The 16,974-nt window shown below is 38.3% G+C and overlaps 1 protein-coding gene across 2 annotated transcripts in view; it reads left to right on the top strand.

The window, feature by feature from the left end:
* Positions 1–16,974, top strand: part of negr1 (neuronal growth regulator 1) — a 101,348-nt gene that overhangs the window by 50,817 nt on the left and 33,557 nt on the right. For both annotated transcript variants that reach the window (XM_088393676.1, XM_088393675.1), the window contains exon 5: positions 15,525–15,645. In XM_088393676.1, the coding sequence (XP_088249802.1) occupies positions 15,525–15,645 (121 nt within the window). The remainder of the gene's footprint in view (positions 1–15,524; positions 15,646–16,974) is intronic.

The following is a 16,974-nucleotide window of genomic DNA, read 5'->3' as shown; positions in this document are numbered from 1 at the left end:
CCTAAGCATATTTACACAGTATTAACATTATTCTTTGCCAATCGTTGTGCACTGTAAATTTGCTTCACACATAATTTTTATAGCTTGTGTATGGACTGTGTCCTTGCATTTCAATGTGTGTGTTTGAAAAATTGCTTCGGTGAGGTGGGAGACATTACATGTTGATCAAAGTGAAAAATACTGTTTGTTGATTACACAACATGTTAATTAGGTCTAATTTAATATGAGGGGGAAAGTTACAGTTGTTCAGCAGTATCTATTAACACAGTGGTGTACAAGTTACAACTTTTAAGAGGAGACTTCAATGAAATGGATTCTGATCCAATTCTAAGTAGTCATGGCCCTCAAGCTGTTGGGATGTAAATCTGTCTCTCTTCATCTCTCCAGAGCTCTCATCGTGATTGCTATTTAGATTTCTTGCTGCTTTTAGAGCACAGTTAAATGTGCAAAATCTTGATCTCTTGCAAACTAAATGGTCTTGTTAGTTCCACTTCAGAGTAAATTGACACAGTCACTTTCAGCTTCAGCGTTCAGTATAGGCATAACCTTGGTCTGAGGCGTCTCCGACATTCCTCCGGCGAGAGCGAGGTGCGTTCTATCTCCATGGGTTCAGGCCAGTGTTCATGAAGCACTGGCTGGCGAGGAAAGGGTTTCGGGTGGGCGGCAGGGGGTCTCCAAGACACGTTTGCGTCGATCGGGCGTTACGACAGCGGGGGGGCGGGGGTAGACTTTGTTTCCTTCTCACGCAGTCTTGAGCACTCATGCGGCCTCAAGGGTCCAGGAGCGCTCATAGGACACCATTTTCATATAGTCAACTCATCTTCACAAAAATAAATGGGAAAAAAATATGTTACAGGGCTACTATATAACAAAAAGCCTGGTCTAGATCATAGTAAAAACATGTCAGACGAGCTAATAATGCTTTAATATAGCTAAAATATGTACTTTGCCATGTTAAAGTTATTAGACATTTGCTTAGCTTTCTTAAAAGTCATTACTAGTCAGCTCAAATACATGTGTCCTATTAATTCTACTAATTACTTGCAAAATGCAGTTTTAACAATTGACAGCTTTCTTTTGTGGTCCTCATCCAATAACCTCTGAATCTCATGTGTGTATTAGCATACCTTTAACTGTTTTGTGCTAAAATCACACAATAGATTGAATGCCTCATAGGAGCTTCTCAATTCTGGGCCTAAGCTGGTTATTTATATGCCTTTCATTAAATAAAACAGGAAGAACACAATGTTCCCTCGCAGTTCTGCATGGAAATCTTATTGAATTAATAAATCTTGGCAGCAGAACCATTCCTGACTGACAATTAAAAAAAAAAAAGAGGACAGTGAAGCCCACAGATGGCAGTTGAGAACAGTGTCTCTGTGTGTAAGCTGATAAGTCATGCACTGATGAGTCCATTTCCTAATTGCGGTGCAAACTCATTTTCCAATCTGACTGAAGAGATAGGGATGTTAATTGATCTTTTAATTAAAAAAAATCTTGTGTGCTCATGGTACTTTTGTATTATGTAGTATATAAATAAAGTCTGTGAAAAGGATGGTTTTACTCACCTTAGCAATTTTCTGGACATAACTGTGATCAAATGTGACCCGCTCTGGCGAAATAGACTGCACATTGCTACAATTAGTTTCCAGTAATGGACAATAATGAATTGGATAGTTACAAATTTGTATTTTAAGATTAGCCTACGAAGGTCTCTATTTTCATTTCCCATCAGCCCAAACGTTACAATTGTAGTCAAAGTGTATAAAATTAAGAGATTAGTAAGCAACGGGCATCGTTAGCTAGTGTGTTTTTAGTCAACTTGTGAGCTCGTCTTGGGAAAGCAAATTCGGTCTTAAAATAACTTTCCTAATATAATTTCATAATTAAATTTTTGAAAATGCACATAGCAAACAATAAAAGGAAAAAAGTATGTTATAATGTGAAATTGCACAGCTGTGTTTTCAGCTCGAGCCCATACTTTGTTAAATACTTAAACATGATCATTGTTCAGATTCAAATCAATATTCAGACTTCAACACAAGCGCTATAAAATAAAGCTACAGCTTTAATTTTTTTTATTTTAAGGCGTATATTTCCCTCTGAACAGTACAACCTCTAGAGCATTATCACAAGATTTTCCAAATATTAAATTGAGTGACTAGTCTGGCTAATCCTTTATTCAATTCTGGCTGCTACAAATTATTGTCAGAGTATTGTAATTTTACATTACACACATCCCCAACGTACAAACATCTGGCCCTCAGTCTTGCAACACACCAATTAATCATTGATAGTCCCTTGAGGCTTCTTAAGGTGAGTGATTTTACATTAAAGTTTGATGCAGTCTGAACACGACCTGGCCATGAATATTACATTGAGGGTCAAACATTTTACTAATCATTAACATGCGGATGTTTGTTCACTTTGCAGGGATGCACAGTTGGAGACCTTGCATTTGTTTAGACGACAAGCTCAGCATAATATAGACACGAGGAAATTTGGTTTGTAATCGACCCACAACTGGCCATTTATCATCAAGCAGTACCACGGAGGCCACATTTTTCAGCCGCGTGTGTGTATGTGTGTGTGCTATTCTTGGGCCCAACCCCTCACCCCAATCTGGTGGCGACGCCATGAATCCAAGCATGATTTACAGCACTACCACAGCATTCTTAGGACATTAAATTACTTGCCTTATTGAACGTTGAGGAATTTTAGTGCACTACTTTGCATTTCTCCCCAAGCACTGAAGGCGTATTTCGCGTCATATTATGATGTAAGACATGTCATCAAGTTGAAATTGGAATAATCAGAAAGGGGAACTTTTTATAGGTGTGATCATTCTTAACAGAGCTGAGTGGCAAGACCTAATTTGAAAGATCGGATTGAATTGTTATGCATTTACAGGTAAATCACATTGGACCACCTATCCTGTGGTATTATTTTATTTTATTTTAGAAAGGTCCAAAACTGGTCAACAGAAACTTTGCTTGCCTGAACTGATACAAATTCTTCTAATGGATGGATTGGATACCTTGTGTAGTAAACAGTTATGTAAGGTGCCCTTGATAAGAGAGAACATAATAGGTAATATATATGCTCAGCCTCTCACTGGATCAGTAAACGCTAAATCAGATTCACGTACCCCACTGAGAAATCAATTTTTTAAGATCTTTGATGCAGTCCATCTTGAACACATAGACAGGTGAGACAAAACAAAATTATAATATATAGGAAATGGATCCTAATGAAAAAAGCAAATTGTCTGGGAAACCAGCCATGTCATCGATCTATTTGGGGGTAAATAATAAACCTGAAATCATCTTGGACTGACAAACCAGGAATGGAAATGGATGTATGTAATTTTCAAACTGTTTTGTATATCAATGGTTGACATTTAGCAAAAAATGATGGTTACCAGGAAAGCACATAACAGAAAGGTAGCCAGTCTGCGGTATTATCCTAAACTTCACATTACAATGCAAATGCCAAACATAGCAAAGACTAACTCAAGCTGACTCATTCAGACTGAGAAATATGTGCATGATGCCATGTGAAAATATTCCAGCAAGTGTCAGTCCAGCAGTTTAAAAAACGGTCTATTCAGAGATGTTATATTGCAAAAGTTATAGAAACTTTTTTGTTGTGAAAGTTTAAAATAGTGTAACATGAAAGAGTTATCTTCTCATGTTTATCTGTTAATCTGTTTTGGCAACTCAACCCGTCCAGTGGTATTTGGTCTTAATATGTAAAATGATCACCAAACTGGCATGAAAAACTTATATGTATACCATCATGCTTATCCCTAATCATACATATTTCTTTACCAAAAACATTCCACCAGAAACTGATTTGATTTTTAGTTTCAGTTTGTGCTTATTTTAACAAAAGTAATCACAATAACTTGCCTCCACACTCTCAATCATTCTTACAATGTTCTGGCTTTCAGTAGCTCCCGGTAATCAATGTCGCCGCACAAAGACATCAGTGAAAGATTATGAGAACCTACTAAACCATTGATTTTGTTCTATGTGTGATGTTCTTATTAGTCCCGTGCTGTCGATCAATTCATATTGTTTATTTAATTTCCAACAGTTCATGAACCTATTAAAATGGTGTTAGATGCGTCCCACTATTTGGAAACTATTGAGTATATTCTCTTTTAATTTCCTTTTGACACACTGTAACTGTCTGTGTGTGTGCATGTTTATTTGTCTCCAAGTTGATAGTGAGGTGTGATCACCACGAAGGATTCAAATTCAGTGGGTGGGAATTTGAATTGGGTCATTACTTTTTTTTGTTTTAATTAATGTTATGCGCACTTAAAGCATGCGCACCCATTTCCACACACAGCCAGCACGCAAAGGCAGTCAAAGTCTTGCACTACTGTTGGATTTTGTCCACAATTTAGGGAGCGCGTTATCTGCGCCTCACGGCAAAAGCCTTTGCCAATCACCTGTTATTCAATTTACTCACTGCGTGCTCGTTTGATTTCTTCAGATTTAGGAAAATGCAAAGACACTGAAGCAGAAATTAGACTTAGACAGCTTGGTTGAGTTCAATCACAATTCTTGTTCAAAAAGCTCTGTTTTCAGGAAAGTGCAATACAGCGCTGGGCCCTTCAAGAGCGGAAAGTCTCCATTCAGAAAAGGGCAAAGTCTAAGGTTGTTAGATCAGTTTTATATTCAGTAGCACATTGTGGGCCGGGATTGATGGGCGATGAGTCTTCGGGGTGGGGCAAGTTCGAAGGAGAGTCTGCTTCCATGCGAGTGGTGCTGGTTATGGGCGATTCGGTGTGTTGGTGGGGGCTGTTGGTGTGTGTGTGTGGAGGGGGTTGTTGTCTTCCATCCCGTATCTCGGCCTTGGCGATCATCTTTGGCCGAGTTCTCGGGTGGCTCCTTCTGGCACCAGCTGGTTTTATCTCCACGTGACCTTCCTGTGAACATTCTCCTCCAATCTCGGACATACACTGTCGTACCGCATTCAACCGTATCTTTTTCTTTGTTAGGTCAAGATATTTCCCTCTGTGCAGAACGTTCAGTAGTAATCAAAAACTGGCGTCTAGCATTAGTCAAAACATAAGATACAATCAAGTACTGAACGGTCAAGACGACTGCGGCCATGTCCATGATTCAGAGAAAAAACATCAGGCATGCATTCCACAGTTCCTTAAGGGTCATTAAGGTATTTAGGCAATATATCAAAAGTCATTTGTTATTTCAAAGTCCTCAGAAATATATATATCAGATCATAAAGTTATAAAAACCTTTCTCATCACCACTTATCAAAAATGTCTAGTTATGTCTTCTTTATTGATTTGGTGTGTAGGTATAATTATATGCTTCAAATGTTTCTTTTATTTATTTAATATGTGAATATACTTGTCTGCTTATGTACTTTATTCAATGAGGTTTGAGCATATCTGTTTTTGTAGCGAGGCAGGACTTTTTGTATTTCGACCTCATTCCTTCACTCCCTCTGTTGACCTCAGTTTTACTGAGGTCACCAAAATCGTTGATGCCACCAGGGTCCCTCTGTTGGCACACCACGTCCCTCTGTGGAGCCGCTACAAGTCCCTCTGTGGGGCCGCCAATGAGTGAGAAAAATAAATATAGATAAAATTCATACCCAGACATTTGTAAAAGATGGAGAGTGGAAAGGCAATTGGCCTAGACGACATTCCAGTGACAGCATGGAACTATCAAGGAGAGATGGCAGGGGAGATTCTTAAAAAGCGAGAAGTTCCCCGGAAAGGTGTTGACTTCTATTTCTTAATTCAGACCACGGCGATGCGCAGAACTGTAGTAGCTACAGAGGTGTTGTTATGTTTATTAAGCAAAGCATGAAGTTATCGGAAAGAATGTTAGAAGCGAGGCTTGGAAATCTACTAGCCAAAATAATGGAGAGTGTGGCAGAGACAAAGATAGGACATGCAGATGGTTGGTGGCACAGAAAGATATGGAAACGATCGCTCTGCAGTCGCGGCCCCTAACAGGAGCAGCTGAAAGAAGTGGAAGATGAGAAAGAAAATGTGAAAGAGAAATACATAAACAAATAACGAATTGCATACGTAAAACAAATAACGAAATACATACATACATATATAGTACATACATATAGACAGACAGACATCGAACAATTGCCCATTCGGCCACTCAGCCCTTCAGTCAGTCACTCAATGAATCACTCAATCAATAAACCAACCAATCAATCAATCAACCACCCAATCAATCAATCAATCAATCACACAGGTGTTAACTAATTTGTAATTGTATTGCAAGCAATTCAAACTCTAATGGAATATGATGATGTCCATATCTGTTTTATCAAATTCTAATCCTACTTTACCTTTGTATAAGGCACAGGTGTCAAACTCAAGACCTGGGGGCCAGATGCAGCCCGACACATGATTTTATGCGGCCCCCGAAGACAAATTGTGCTTTTTATTCATGAGTCATTACTCGAATTGCAAATTGTCTTCACTTTTAATAATATTTTATTTTTAAATATTAGACCAGTTTTTATTTGTCTGATTTGAAAGCGAGTTACTTGTCAGTTTGTTTTGTAGCTTTTACTCTATATAATATGAGGTGCTCACACATTTATTTGGGTATGACAGTCATACCGGTCCTCCGAAAGAAGCTATGACTACACTGCGGCCCGTGAACAAATGAGTTTGACCCCCCTGGTACAAGGGATAGCCTTCTCATTGATCAATCACGTATCTTAAATCATGCTTTTCCTCCTTTGAAGCGACTATGTACTTCAAACCCAAACGGCACCATTTTATAGGGAAAAAACTTGTTGAATCTATTTGTTTTCGACATAATACTACCGCAATCATCTTAAATTTGTTCAGTTTATCAATCCCTTCCATTGTTTATCCTGCAATCACGTGAATAATGTGTTATTCAAACTTTAACGTTCATAATCCACCTGTTCCCAATTTGTTTGGAGTCTGTATGTTATTGTTCTAATTTTTTACATTTAATACTCTCCCACCTATTTGATCCTATCTTGTGAAGGTCTACAGTTTATTATGAGCTATTTTGAAACTCTTCACACTTGTTACCAGGCTTTGGCTCCATCTCATGATGTTGTCTCCCATTCACTTCATTTCTGCCGAGCTGCTTCTTCTCCTCCGTCCAGCATGTTGAAGACTTAAAAACCATCAAATCTGAAAACACTTAAAATCTCACAATTCCCCCCTTTGTTTTTTTTTTTTATTATTTTTCTACCTCCCCCTTTTGACACATTCTAAAAAATGTGTCACAATGGTTAAAAAGTAAAAATAACAATATCCATGGTGACATACCCATCGCCAGCTGGACTTCGGTGTACCTCCAGATGCCATCCTAGCCTGGAATCACCAATTCTCAGTCCCTGAAACTCGACTGGCAGCATCTCCCATGGCTGTATGAACAAAAGCCACCACCCACCTGTAGCTGTGCATGCAGCTCTCCGTACAATAAACATCCATAATACCAAAAAATAAAATTCATAATGATAAAAATAATCCACACATGGGCGCATGTCAAACGCATGAAATAGAAAATTGGAGCCTGCCGAGCCTGTCATGAAACCGATCACATTTACAAACTCGTTATGAAAAGTAAGGGGTTAGTTGTTAATGCATGTTCACAGACATGACACAAAATTCTCCAAGACTGCAGTTGACAACCTGCAAAGTAAAGCAAGTTTAACAAATAAAGCACAATCTGCTCCCTGGGTTGCTGTTAGAGGCTGCAATACAATTAGGTAAAACATCAAAACAAAGCAAGTCATCACAAATTCCGTCACATACATTTCGTCACACTGTCAGGTAAGTCCAGAGTTGTTGTCATACACTGTCTTGGCTCAGAGTCTTGATTGTCAATGCTGGTATAGTCACGTCTGGTCATAATCTTGAAATGGGCCTTCTCCATTGAAGTCTTTTGTTGTCAATGGTGCCCCAGAGTAATCCTAAACCCATATTTAGTCCAAAATGAGCCCTGATCAATCTTGCTTTTTTCAAATCTGTAGTATCTTTATATTTTTCAGGTGAGAGGAATGTTATCCTCTGCTGTGATCACATCACCCCAACCTTAAATCATGTTAACCATTCACAATACACAAACCCCATCCCAAGTACAGACTTGACATTCATACAGCATGACAGACAAACTGTCATCCCACAACACACACATAAAACATACAATATTAAATTGTAAAAAGAACCCTCCCTATGCAAAATTTTCTCCTCAATTAAAATTTCCCTTTTTTATTTTAAATCCAAAATTAATATCTAATTGTCTGGTCTCCTGTCCTCACATCGTTTGCCAATATGCATAATACTGGAACATGATTTAACTCCCCATTTAGTTTGCTCACATCTCACACTTAGACTATTTGACACTTTGTGTTGAGCTGTAACTTCAATATTTCCACCTTCTCATATTTCTTCCACTAAACAGTTCCATTTTGCTTTCAGTTTAAATTCATCCCTCCAAATAACTACCTCTGGCAAAAAACCAAAAATTTTTAGAGCACTCCCTTTTACTGTCACCTTGTTCCTTCATTCATCTCCTCACAAGCATTACTGACCCTCCTAAGAAATAATGATACTGAAAATAATGTTTAAAAAATATACACAGCTTCCTCCTGCCACTTACACTATAACCTTGGATTATCGTTCTCATTTTTGTTGATGCCAATTCTTAGAATTAAAAAGAAATACTTACTCTTGATAATTGAGTGACGCTATATCACAAATTTTGAAAACCTTCTTCCATGTTCCCCCTTTGTTCCTATCAAAACCAATTAGAAATATTTTTGCTGTCATGATCATCATTGTGGCCCTCACACTTATTGTTCTTGTATTTTAAATTGGCAATTTTTGTACATTTGGAGCCCTTTGAGACTTGCTTGTGGGATATATAAATAAATTTGAATTGCCTTGACTTTATTATTATTCAACTTCTTCTGCATTCCTCTTCCTTTTATTTTAATCTTAACTACTTCCACATAATTCATCTGATTTACTCCATTACACTTTTAACCTCCGAGATTCAAATTCAAATTTCACATCCTCACTTCCAACATTGCGGTAAAATTTTGCAAAGTTTCATTTTTTTTTTTCCCTTCTAATTTCTTCTAGTTTTCCTTTTTTCTTCTTTTTTTTTTTTTTTTCCACTGACTCAACTCATTTCAATTTTTTTTTTTTTTTTTAACTGTTCATCTTATGCCTACCTATTCCAAAACTTCCCACTCCCCAAATTTCAAATTTTCAACTTTAAAATTCACGCCCAATTTTACAAAATTCTTTCTAAATTTTTATCAATTTTCTAGCCAATTCATCACGTTCCAAATTTAAACATAACCTTGTAGCTTTCCCCGAATTTTTATTCAGCCTCTTCGCTTTCACACGCAATTTCTACAGAAATGAATAATTCTAGTTATTATTGTTAATCATCTGTGGCCCTCGTAAGGACAAGCCACACCAGTAATGGATGGATGGATGGATTGTTAATCCTAACCCCAAATGCCGATCATAAATTGCCATTTAAATCAATTGTCGCAAGGGTCATGTCAATGTATTTGTTATTTAAAGCCCTACTGTATTACTATTTTGCCGACTATCCAGAATTCCAACTTTCTTATGGCCCCTCACCCATTCAAGCTGAAATATGCATCCTATAAGTCAGTCGCAGTTGATGTGTAATTAAATTCTGTTGTTTTGATAAAGGTCAATTAAGTTTAGCAATTCAGCCTTCTGTTGCCCGAATCCAAATTTTCACTGGTCCAATTATAAAATTTCATTATTTCAGTTAGATTAATTATGTCTTCGAAATGCTAAGTTACATATAAAAATTTATGATTCAAAAGATTTAATTTCTATTGATCAATGTCCACCTTGCAAAGTTTCTGATCACGCGGTTGTGTAATTTGTCAGTGCATCTTCACTGTCCCTATCTATGTATTTTATTTTTTTTTATCCCCGTTTCAGTGTCAATAAGCAGCCTTATTATTCCCACTTTTATCAAAACTCCTCAGTTATGTCTGCCCCAGCACCCAAACACACTTCCATCCCTTTTGTCCCACACTCCACCAACTTTGTAATGCTTCAGCAGTCTTTAGCAATGTGTCCAGTTTGACTTCATGTGACTCGTGCAAGTCTTTAGCAGCCTCTCCTCTTAGATTCTCATGATGATGATTCAGGGCTGGACCGTCCGCCATTCTCAAATGCGTCCATCTTGTCTTTGTTCTTTCAGTCCATTTTCTTTTTGATCTGCAACTGTGTGTATTCCACCAACTATATGGTTCTTGTCCTGTGAAGAGCTGTGCTTGCCCCCTTCAAGCATGATAATAGTTCCTGTTGTTCTCCCAAAGGTCAAAGGTGTCTCATGACCAGGGACAGTCCTCTGTTGATTTTGAGGCAGCCAGTAGAGTACAAGGACTCAGTTCAGGACTTGTGCCATGCGCGAGGGCAGAACACACTGGGACACAAATTTCACAAAACTATCTTCGTGTTATCAGTCTTCATGTGTAGTATTTGTTCCTTACACCCCAAATCTTCCCATTAACATATTGTATCCTATCAGTTGCGCACACACATCATCTTACTATCAAGCCGCCCTTATCAAAAGCTTTTTTTTTTTTTTTTTTCGAGTAATCCATCCACCCTACCCATTAACACGGCTAAAATCCTCGTTCCAGTGTTTATCATCAAATAAAGTTCCGAAATCCTTTGTAATAAACTGTAATGTAATTTAACAATCTACCAACATGGTTGTATATGCGGTGAATGTTATTGTTCAATCTATAGGTCATACAGCGCCTGTGTTCCAACTATGACACTCCTCCTTGGTTTACCATCTCATAAGTTATTGTTGTCAGCAGCGCTAAATGATAGTGCTTGAAAGTGAATGTCTTATCGCCCAATTTAAAACACATGCCGCATTTGAGCGAGTATTTATTCATTTATTTGCCATCCTCATGTTAGCTGGCATGTGTCAGAATTAAAATGTAATTTTGCTTTTAATTTTAAGTCTTTCAAAATTGCTTTATCCTTACTGCACCGAGATAAACTGTCAAATATATCTTTAAAAACAAACAAAAACAATCTATGCTCCTGCACAGACTCTTAAAAGTGGCACCCAAATGCCAGATTACAAATCAAACCTCCTCCTTCACTCTCACATTTTTGATAAAACAGTCTACTTATCTAGACACTGTCATCACATACGAAATAATGGCCTGCAAATTAAATATAATGTCGTTGCTCTGGTCCCTCAAAACATGTAACTAGGATTTGGACAATTATTAACCCCCATCAATTGATCAATTTTCTCCTCACTAAATTCCTAGCCTGTTAATCTATCTGCATAAAGAAGACATTTACAATGCAGGGGATAAGAGAATAACAAGGAACACCTTAACAATAAACACAAGGAAAACCTAACAATAAACAAAATAAACCCAAACCACAATCAAAACCAAATAAACTCGGCCCATGACCTATGTAGACCAACACAGTACTCCAAATATTTCCCCATTAAAAATTTAAGCCTTTTTGTGTAGAGCACCATTGATTTCTAATCATTGACCTAATTTTATCCTTAATTTAATCCCAATCACGAATGCCCCCTACTTACTTTACTTGGTGTTCTTTTAATAAAAAGTGCCCCCTTGCAATGTCGTTTTTATTTGTTGTTTTTAACTCTAAGTGATTCAAATCTTTGACTTATCCTTACATGTGTCCTTGTATAGTCTTATGTCATAACCAATCAATAATTCCCCCTAAATTTAAAATCTGCAATCATAATTTAATTTTATCCAATTCTACAATGTATGTTCTCTCTTACTCTCACATTTTTATGAGGGCTGGGCACTCTCCTCGTTGGACGAGTTTCTGACCACAACCCTCAGATTATTCTATCATTTCTAATTTTTACATTTAACAATGCAAATCTGATTAACCATTGTCTACCACACCGTTTCCGTGCACCAATTTAACGCAATTCCATCCTTTATAACGAACTGATACACAAAGACAAACATACACATAAACAAACACACGGGCCCACAACATAGACATGACAATCTTCCCAGTTGATAACAAGGGTGGGGGGGGCAACTGAAGTGCGGAGAGCCTCGCCATCACCACGTCGCACAATGTAACCCCCCACCTCTGTCCAAAAGGTGCATTTGTGCCCACCTGACCGTTTGGCCCAAACTTTAGAGCTGCACCCTTTTGAAAACAAAAATGATTACAGTTTAACCCCACCACACAATGGGATATAACCTTCATGCTAATTAAATATACATTCTTTATCAAATTCTTGTTAAGCCATTTTTTCTGACTCCAACTCTCATGCAAAATCAAAATAAAATCAACAATTTTATACAAATCAACTTATTGTTCTTCATGAACCACAAATCATCACTTCCATCCCATGAACAGCACCACAACTAATCACTCACTTCTTCAGCTGCGCCGCTGTCCCATCTGACAGCCAAGCCTGCTTTCCACACAATATCATCATAGACACACTTCAACAATTATGTAGCGACCTGGTTAACCCAGTTACCCTTCGCCCTAGACAACAATATAAGTCTCTAAGGTCGCACTATTGAAGTCGCCAGGCATCCGTCCTGCTATATCAGCGATGCCTTCACCATTTTTTTTTCTTTTTTTTTTTTTTTCTTTTTTTTTAATTATATATTTTTTTCACGAGTCCCTGACTCGTATTGGTGGCCTGGCCGATCCAATCGACCCCGACCTTAGGCAACAGTATAAGTTCCTAAGTGTCTACTATTGAGGCCACTCAGGTGCCCATATGCTAGTCACTGGCATCCCACAAGTTCCAGCGGTGTGAGCGCCCTTTGCTGATCAGACAAAGTCCTCACCACCTTTCTCTTAATTCACCACGACTCGGACATCCCAGATGTCCCTCGCCTTAGACAGCCCTATAATGTTCTAAGGTCACACTATTGGAGTCGCTCGGCATCCGTACTGCTATATCAGCGACGCCTTCACCTGTTTTTGTATTTTTAATTTTTTCCACAAATCACTTTTACCAAATTCCACACAAACACACACTTCTATACAACCACCATTCCTGAACACAGAGCTGAAATTATTAATTTTTGTATTCCGCTTTCACTCCACAATATTGCTGAACTGGGAGAGAGAAAAAAAAAAGTTTCCCCCTTACCTTTTGTGCCGATCGGACTGCAATACTGTTGAGCAAGAGCGGAGAAGGAAGAATCCTTTGTGGAGCATGCACTTTCCCTTCTGAAGAAATCACGTCGGATGGTCACCATTTGTTGGATTTTGTCCACAATTTAGGGAGCGCGTTATCTGCGCCTCACGGCAAAAGCCTTTGCCAATCACCTGTTATTCAATTTACTCACTGCGTGCTCGTTTGATTTCTTCAGATTTAGGAAAATGCAAAGACACTGAAGCAGAAATTAGACTTAGACAGCTTGGTTGAGTTCAATCACAATTCTTGTTCAAAAAGCTCTGTTTTCAGGAAAGTGCAATACAGCGCTGGGCCCTTCAAGAGCGGAAAGTCTCCATTCAGAAAAGGGCAAAGTCTAAGGTTGTTAGATCAGTTTTATATTCAGTAGCACATTGTGGGCCGGGATTGATGGGCGATGAGTCTTCGGGGTGGGGCAAGTTCGAAGGAGAGTCTGCTTCCATGCGAGTGGTGCTGGTTATGGGCGATTCGGTGTGTTGGTGGGGGCTGTTGGTGTGTGTGTGTGGAGGGGGTTGTTGTCTTCCATCCCGTATCTCGGCCTTGGCGATCATCTTTGGCCGAGTTCTCGGGTGGCTCCTTCTGGCACCAGCTGGTTTTATCTCCACGTGACCTTCCTGTGAACATTCTCCTCCAATCTCGGACATACACTGTCGTACCGCATTCAACCGTATCTTTTTCTTTGTTAGGTCAAGATATTTCCCTCTGTGCAGAACGTTCAGTAGTAATCAAAAACTGGCGTCTAGCATTAGTCAAAACATAAGATACAATCAAGTACTGAACGGTCAAGACGACTGCGGCCATGTCCATGATTCAGAGAAAAAACATCAGGCATGCATTCCACAGTTCCTTAAGGGTCATTAAGGTATTTAGGCAATATATCAAAAGTCATTTGTTATTTCAAAGTCCTCAGAAATATATATATCAGATCATAAAGTTATAAAAACCTTTCTCATCACCACTTATCAAAAATGTCTAGTTATGTCTTCTTTATTGATTTGGTGTGTAGGTATAATTATATGCTTCAAATGTTTCTTTTATTTATTTAATATGTGAATATACTTGTCTGCTTATGTACTTTATTCAATGAGGTTTGAGCATATCTGTTTTTGTAGCGAGGCAGGACTTTTTGTATTTCGACCTCATTCCTTCACTACCCCACAGCATGGCATCGAACATGTCCTGTCGTGATGAATGAATGGGAAAGACCTTAGCCGAGCCCATCACTTGAATGACTACCTCAGGTCTTTCAGATTAGTCAGCCCCGGCCTTGGTAGAGCGAAAGGAGTGGAATAATTGGCACACACATGCAAGGACATAAAATCAGCAGACTCAAGTCATATGAGAGTGTTCATTAGGTTGCAGCAGAATGTTGGTGGAAGCAAATTCATCATCACAGAGCACACTGTCACCTCTCTCGGCCTCTCCTACGCGATCATAGTCCGCGTTCACAAAAGCTCACATGGATCTTTTTTATACTGCTCACATCTCTTGCATCCCACCTCATCTGTCAGCTGTCTATAGACTCTTACAGGTTAGAAAAGAGCTAACCCTTTGGATATATTCTACAATAAATCCTAGATTTCTTTTCTTTTAGATATTTCACCTGTAAGAAAGCTTTAGGTAGAAAGCTGATAATCAGAAGATATTTGAGCACCATATCCAGTATAGTGACCAACACCACCTCTGCATGTTGAGCTGATCTTATTCTCTTCGTGTTTTCTTGAGTCTTATGTACCTACACACTGGTTTGCAAAGCCCTTAAGGAGGATATTGTGGATAAGAAAAAAAACATGCATTACACAGATAAGGGGAATCCAATACTCATTAAGTGTTAAATTGTAACAGTGAATGTAACACATTTTATCTTGAAGAGGACAAACAGCAGCTGCTGTCAGAATTGTATTCTTTATTGTCATTGCACATGAGTTCTATTTCTTTCTACCTTCACGACAATGGAATCGAGATTTTCTTCACATTTCTTCACATAAAAGGAGCCTCATTCTGCATTCACAGAACCTGCTGCCGCCATTGAGTCTTTGAACTCCCATTAGGCCGTTTATCACCATCCAGTACAAGTCATTTCATTTTCCCAACATTGGTGACGGATTGTCACTCTTTGAGAAGTTTTGTAAAATGTGAACATTGACTGCGGTATTAAAAGGCTGTCATTTTGTGTCTTTTTTTTTTTCCTCAACCAAATCGCATATCTTAGCACTCTCAACTGTAGAATAACAATCGAAATGTGTTTTTCTCTAACATATTTGTTTTTCTTTCCTCCAGTTGCCCCATCCATCCATGAGATGAAAAGCCATGGTGTTGGTTTGGGACGCACTGCTCTGCTAAGGTGCGAGGCAGCTGCTGTGCCTCCACCAACATTTGAGTGGTACAAAGGGGAGAAAAGGTGAGCCGAGATTGCTTTAGCATCAATGGTCACTTGAATGAGCTGTGATCCATTTCTTCTGCAGAAAAGTCTGTCCTCTGTCACGACTTTAATTCACACCAAGAATGATTCTTATGGGGTTTTGGTCTAAAAAAAATTATACAAATTAGAGTTCAGAAAATGATTTCAATATTTTTCAACTTAATCATCAATTGTTTTCCATTTATTATCAGTCCTGTGTAGGTACTATTTACAATAAGTATGGAATGAATGCAAAAGTTTATAAATAATCCCTGTCTAATGTTTTTTGAAGTAGGAGTTAACACTTTGCCGGTATTCCATCACTGATAACTACAAGATTACTTGATGTTACAGGCAATGCATTAGCATAATTAAAGAGGTGCCTTTCTTATCTGTTTTCCCTCAGACGGAAAATGGTTTGTCATTCTGTTTGGCTGGCTGCTAGGGAGAGCTCGCATAAATGTAGCCGATAAAGCCTAATAAGACCTTCCCTGGCAATCCTCTAAAATTTGTCTCTGCATATACATGACTCATTTTACACACAAGTATCGTTGGATTAGAAAAGAAAAACATTATTTGACCGTTCCTCGTGAGCACAACTTCAATCACTTGCTCCTTCTGTGTAATCATGCAATCAATTAATTCAAATCACAAAGGAGTCAAGCTGCCAGGAGTGTTTTGTCGAGTTTAAAAGATTTTTATTTTCGGTGACCTCCTACTTGGTGATATCTCAATTTACTCTTTATCAATTAAAGGACAGAAGTACCATAATTTCTGGACTATATGTTGCTCCGTAGTACAAGTCGCACCAGCCATAAAATGCATGAAAAAGACATAGAAGTCGCACTGGAGTATAAGTCGCATTTTAGGAGAAATATATTTGCTAAAATCCAACACCAAGAACAGACATGTCATCTTGAAAGGCAATTTAAAATAAAAATAGAATAGAGGCAACAGATTGAATAATTGTACGGTATGCCAACGTTACATGACACATAAATATCAAACTGAGAACGTACCTGGTATGTTAACAAAACATATTAAGAGTTATTCAAATAACTATAGGATCAATAACATGCTAACAAGTTTACCAAACCATCCGTGTCACTCAAAATCCCTAAATCCAATGATCCATCTTCGGTGTCACTTAAAACAATTCCTCTAACCCCGGAAGTAGAAGATGCAGCGCTTCCTCTTCAACGTGATTTACGTGAGACTCATCGTCAGTTCCAGTTCCAATTGTTCCACCGGCCTAAAGCGGACTCTTGCAGCTTAGTGTGAAAATAACATGTGAAATGATATAATGTGTTAATTGATAAATGATATAAT

Source organism: Syngnathus floridae, chromosome 13 (assembly GCF_059516105.1).
Source record: "Syngnathus floridae isolate MCC-2025c chromosome 13, RoL_Sflo_1.0, whole genome shotgun sequence".
Lineage (NCBI taxonomy): Eukaryota > Metazoa > Chordata > Actinopteri > Syngnathiformes > Syngnathidae > Syngnathus > Syngnathus floridae.
The sequence above is the reverse complement of the archived record's forward strand: the minus strand, read 5'-3'. Positions and strand labels throughout refer to the sequence as shown.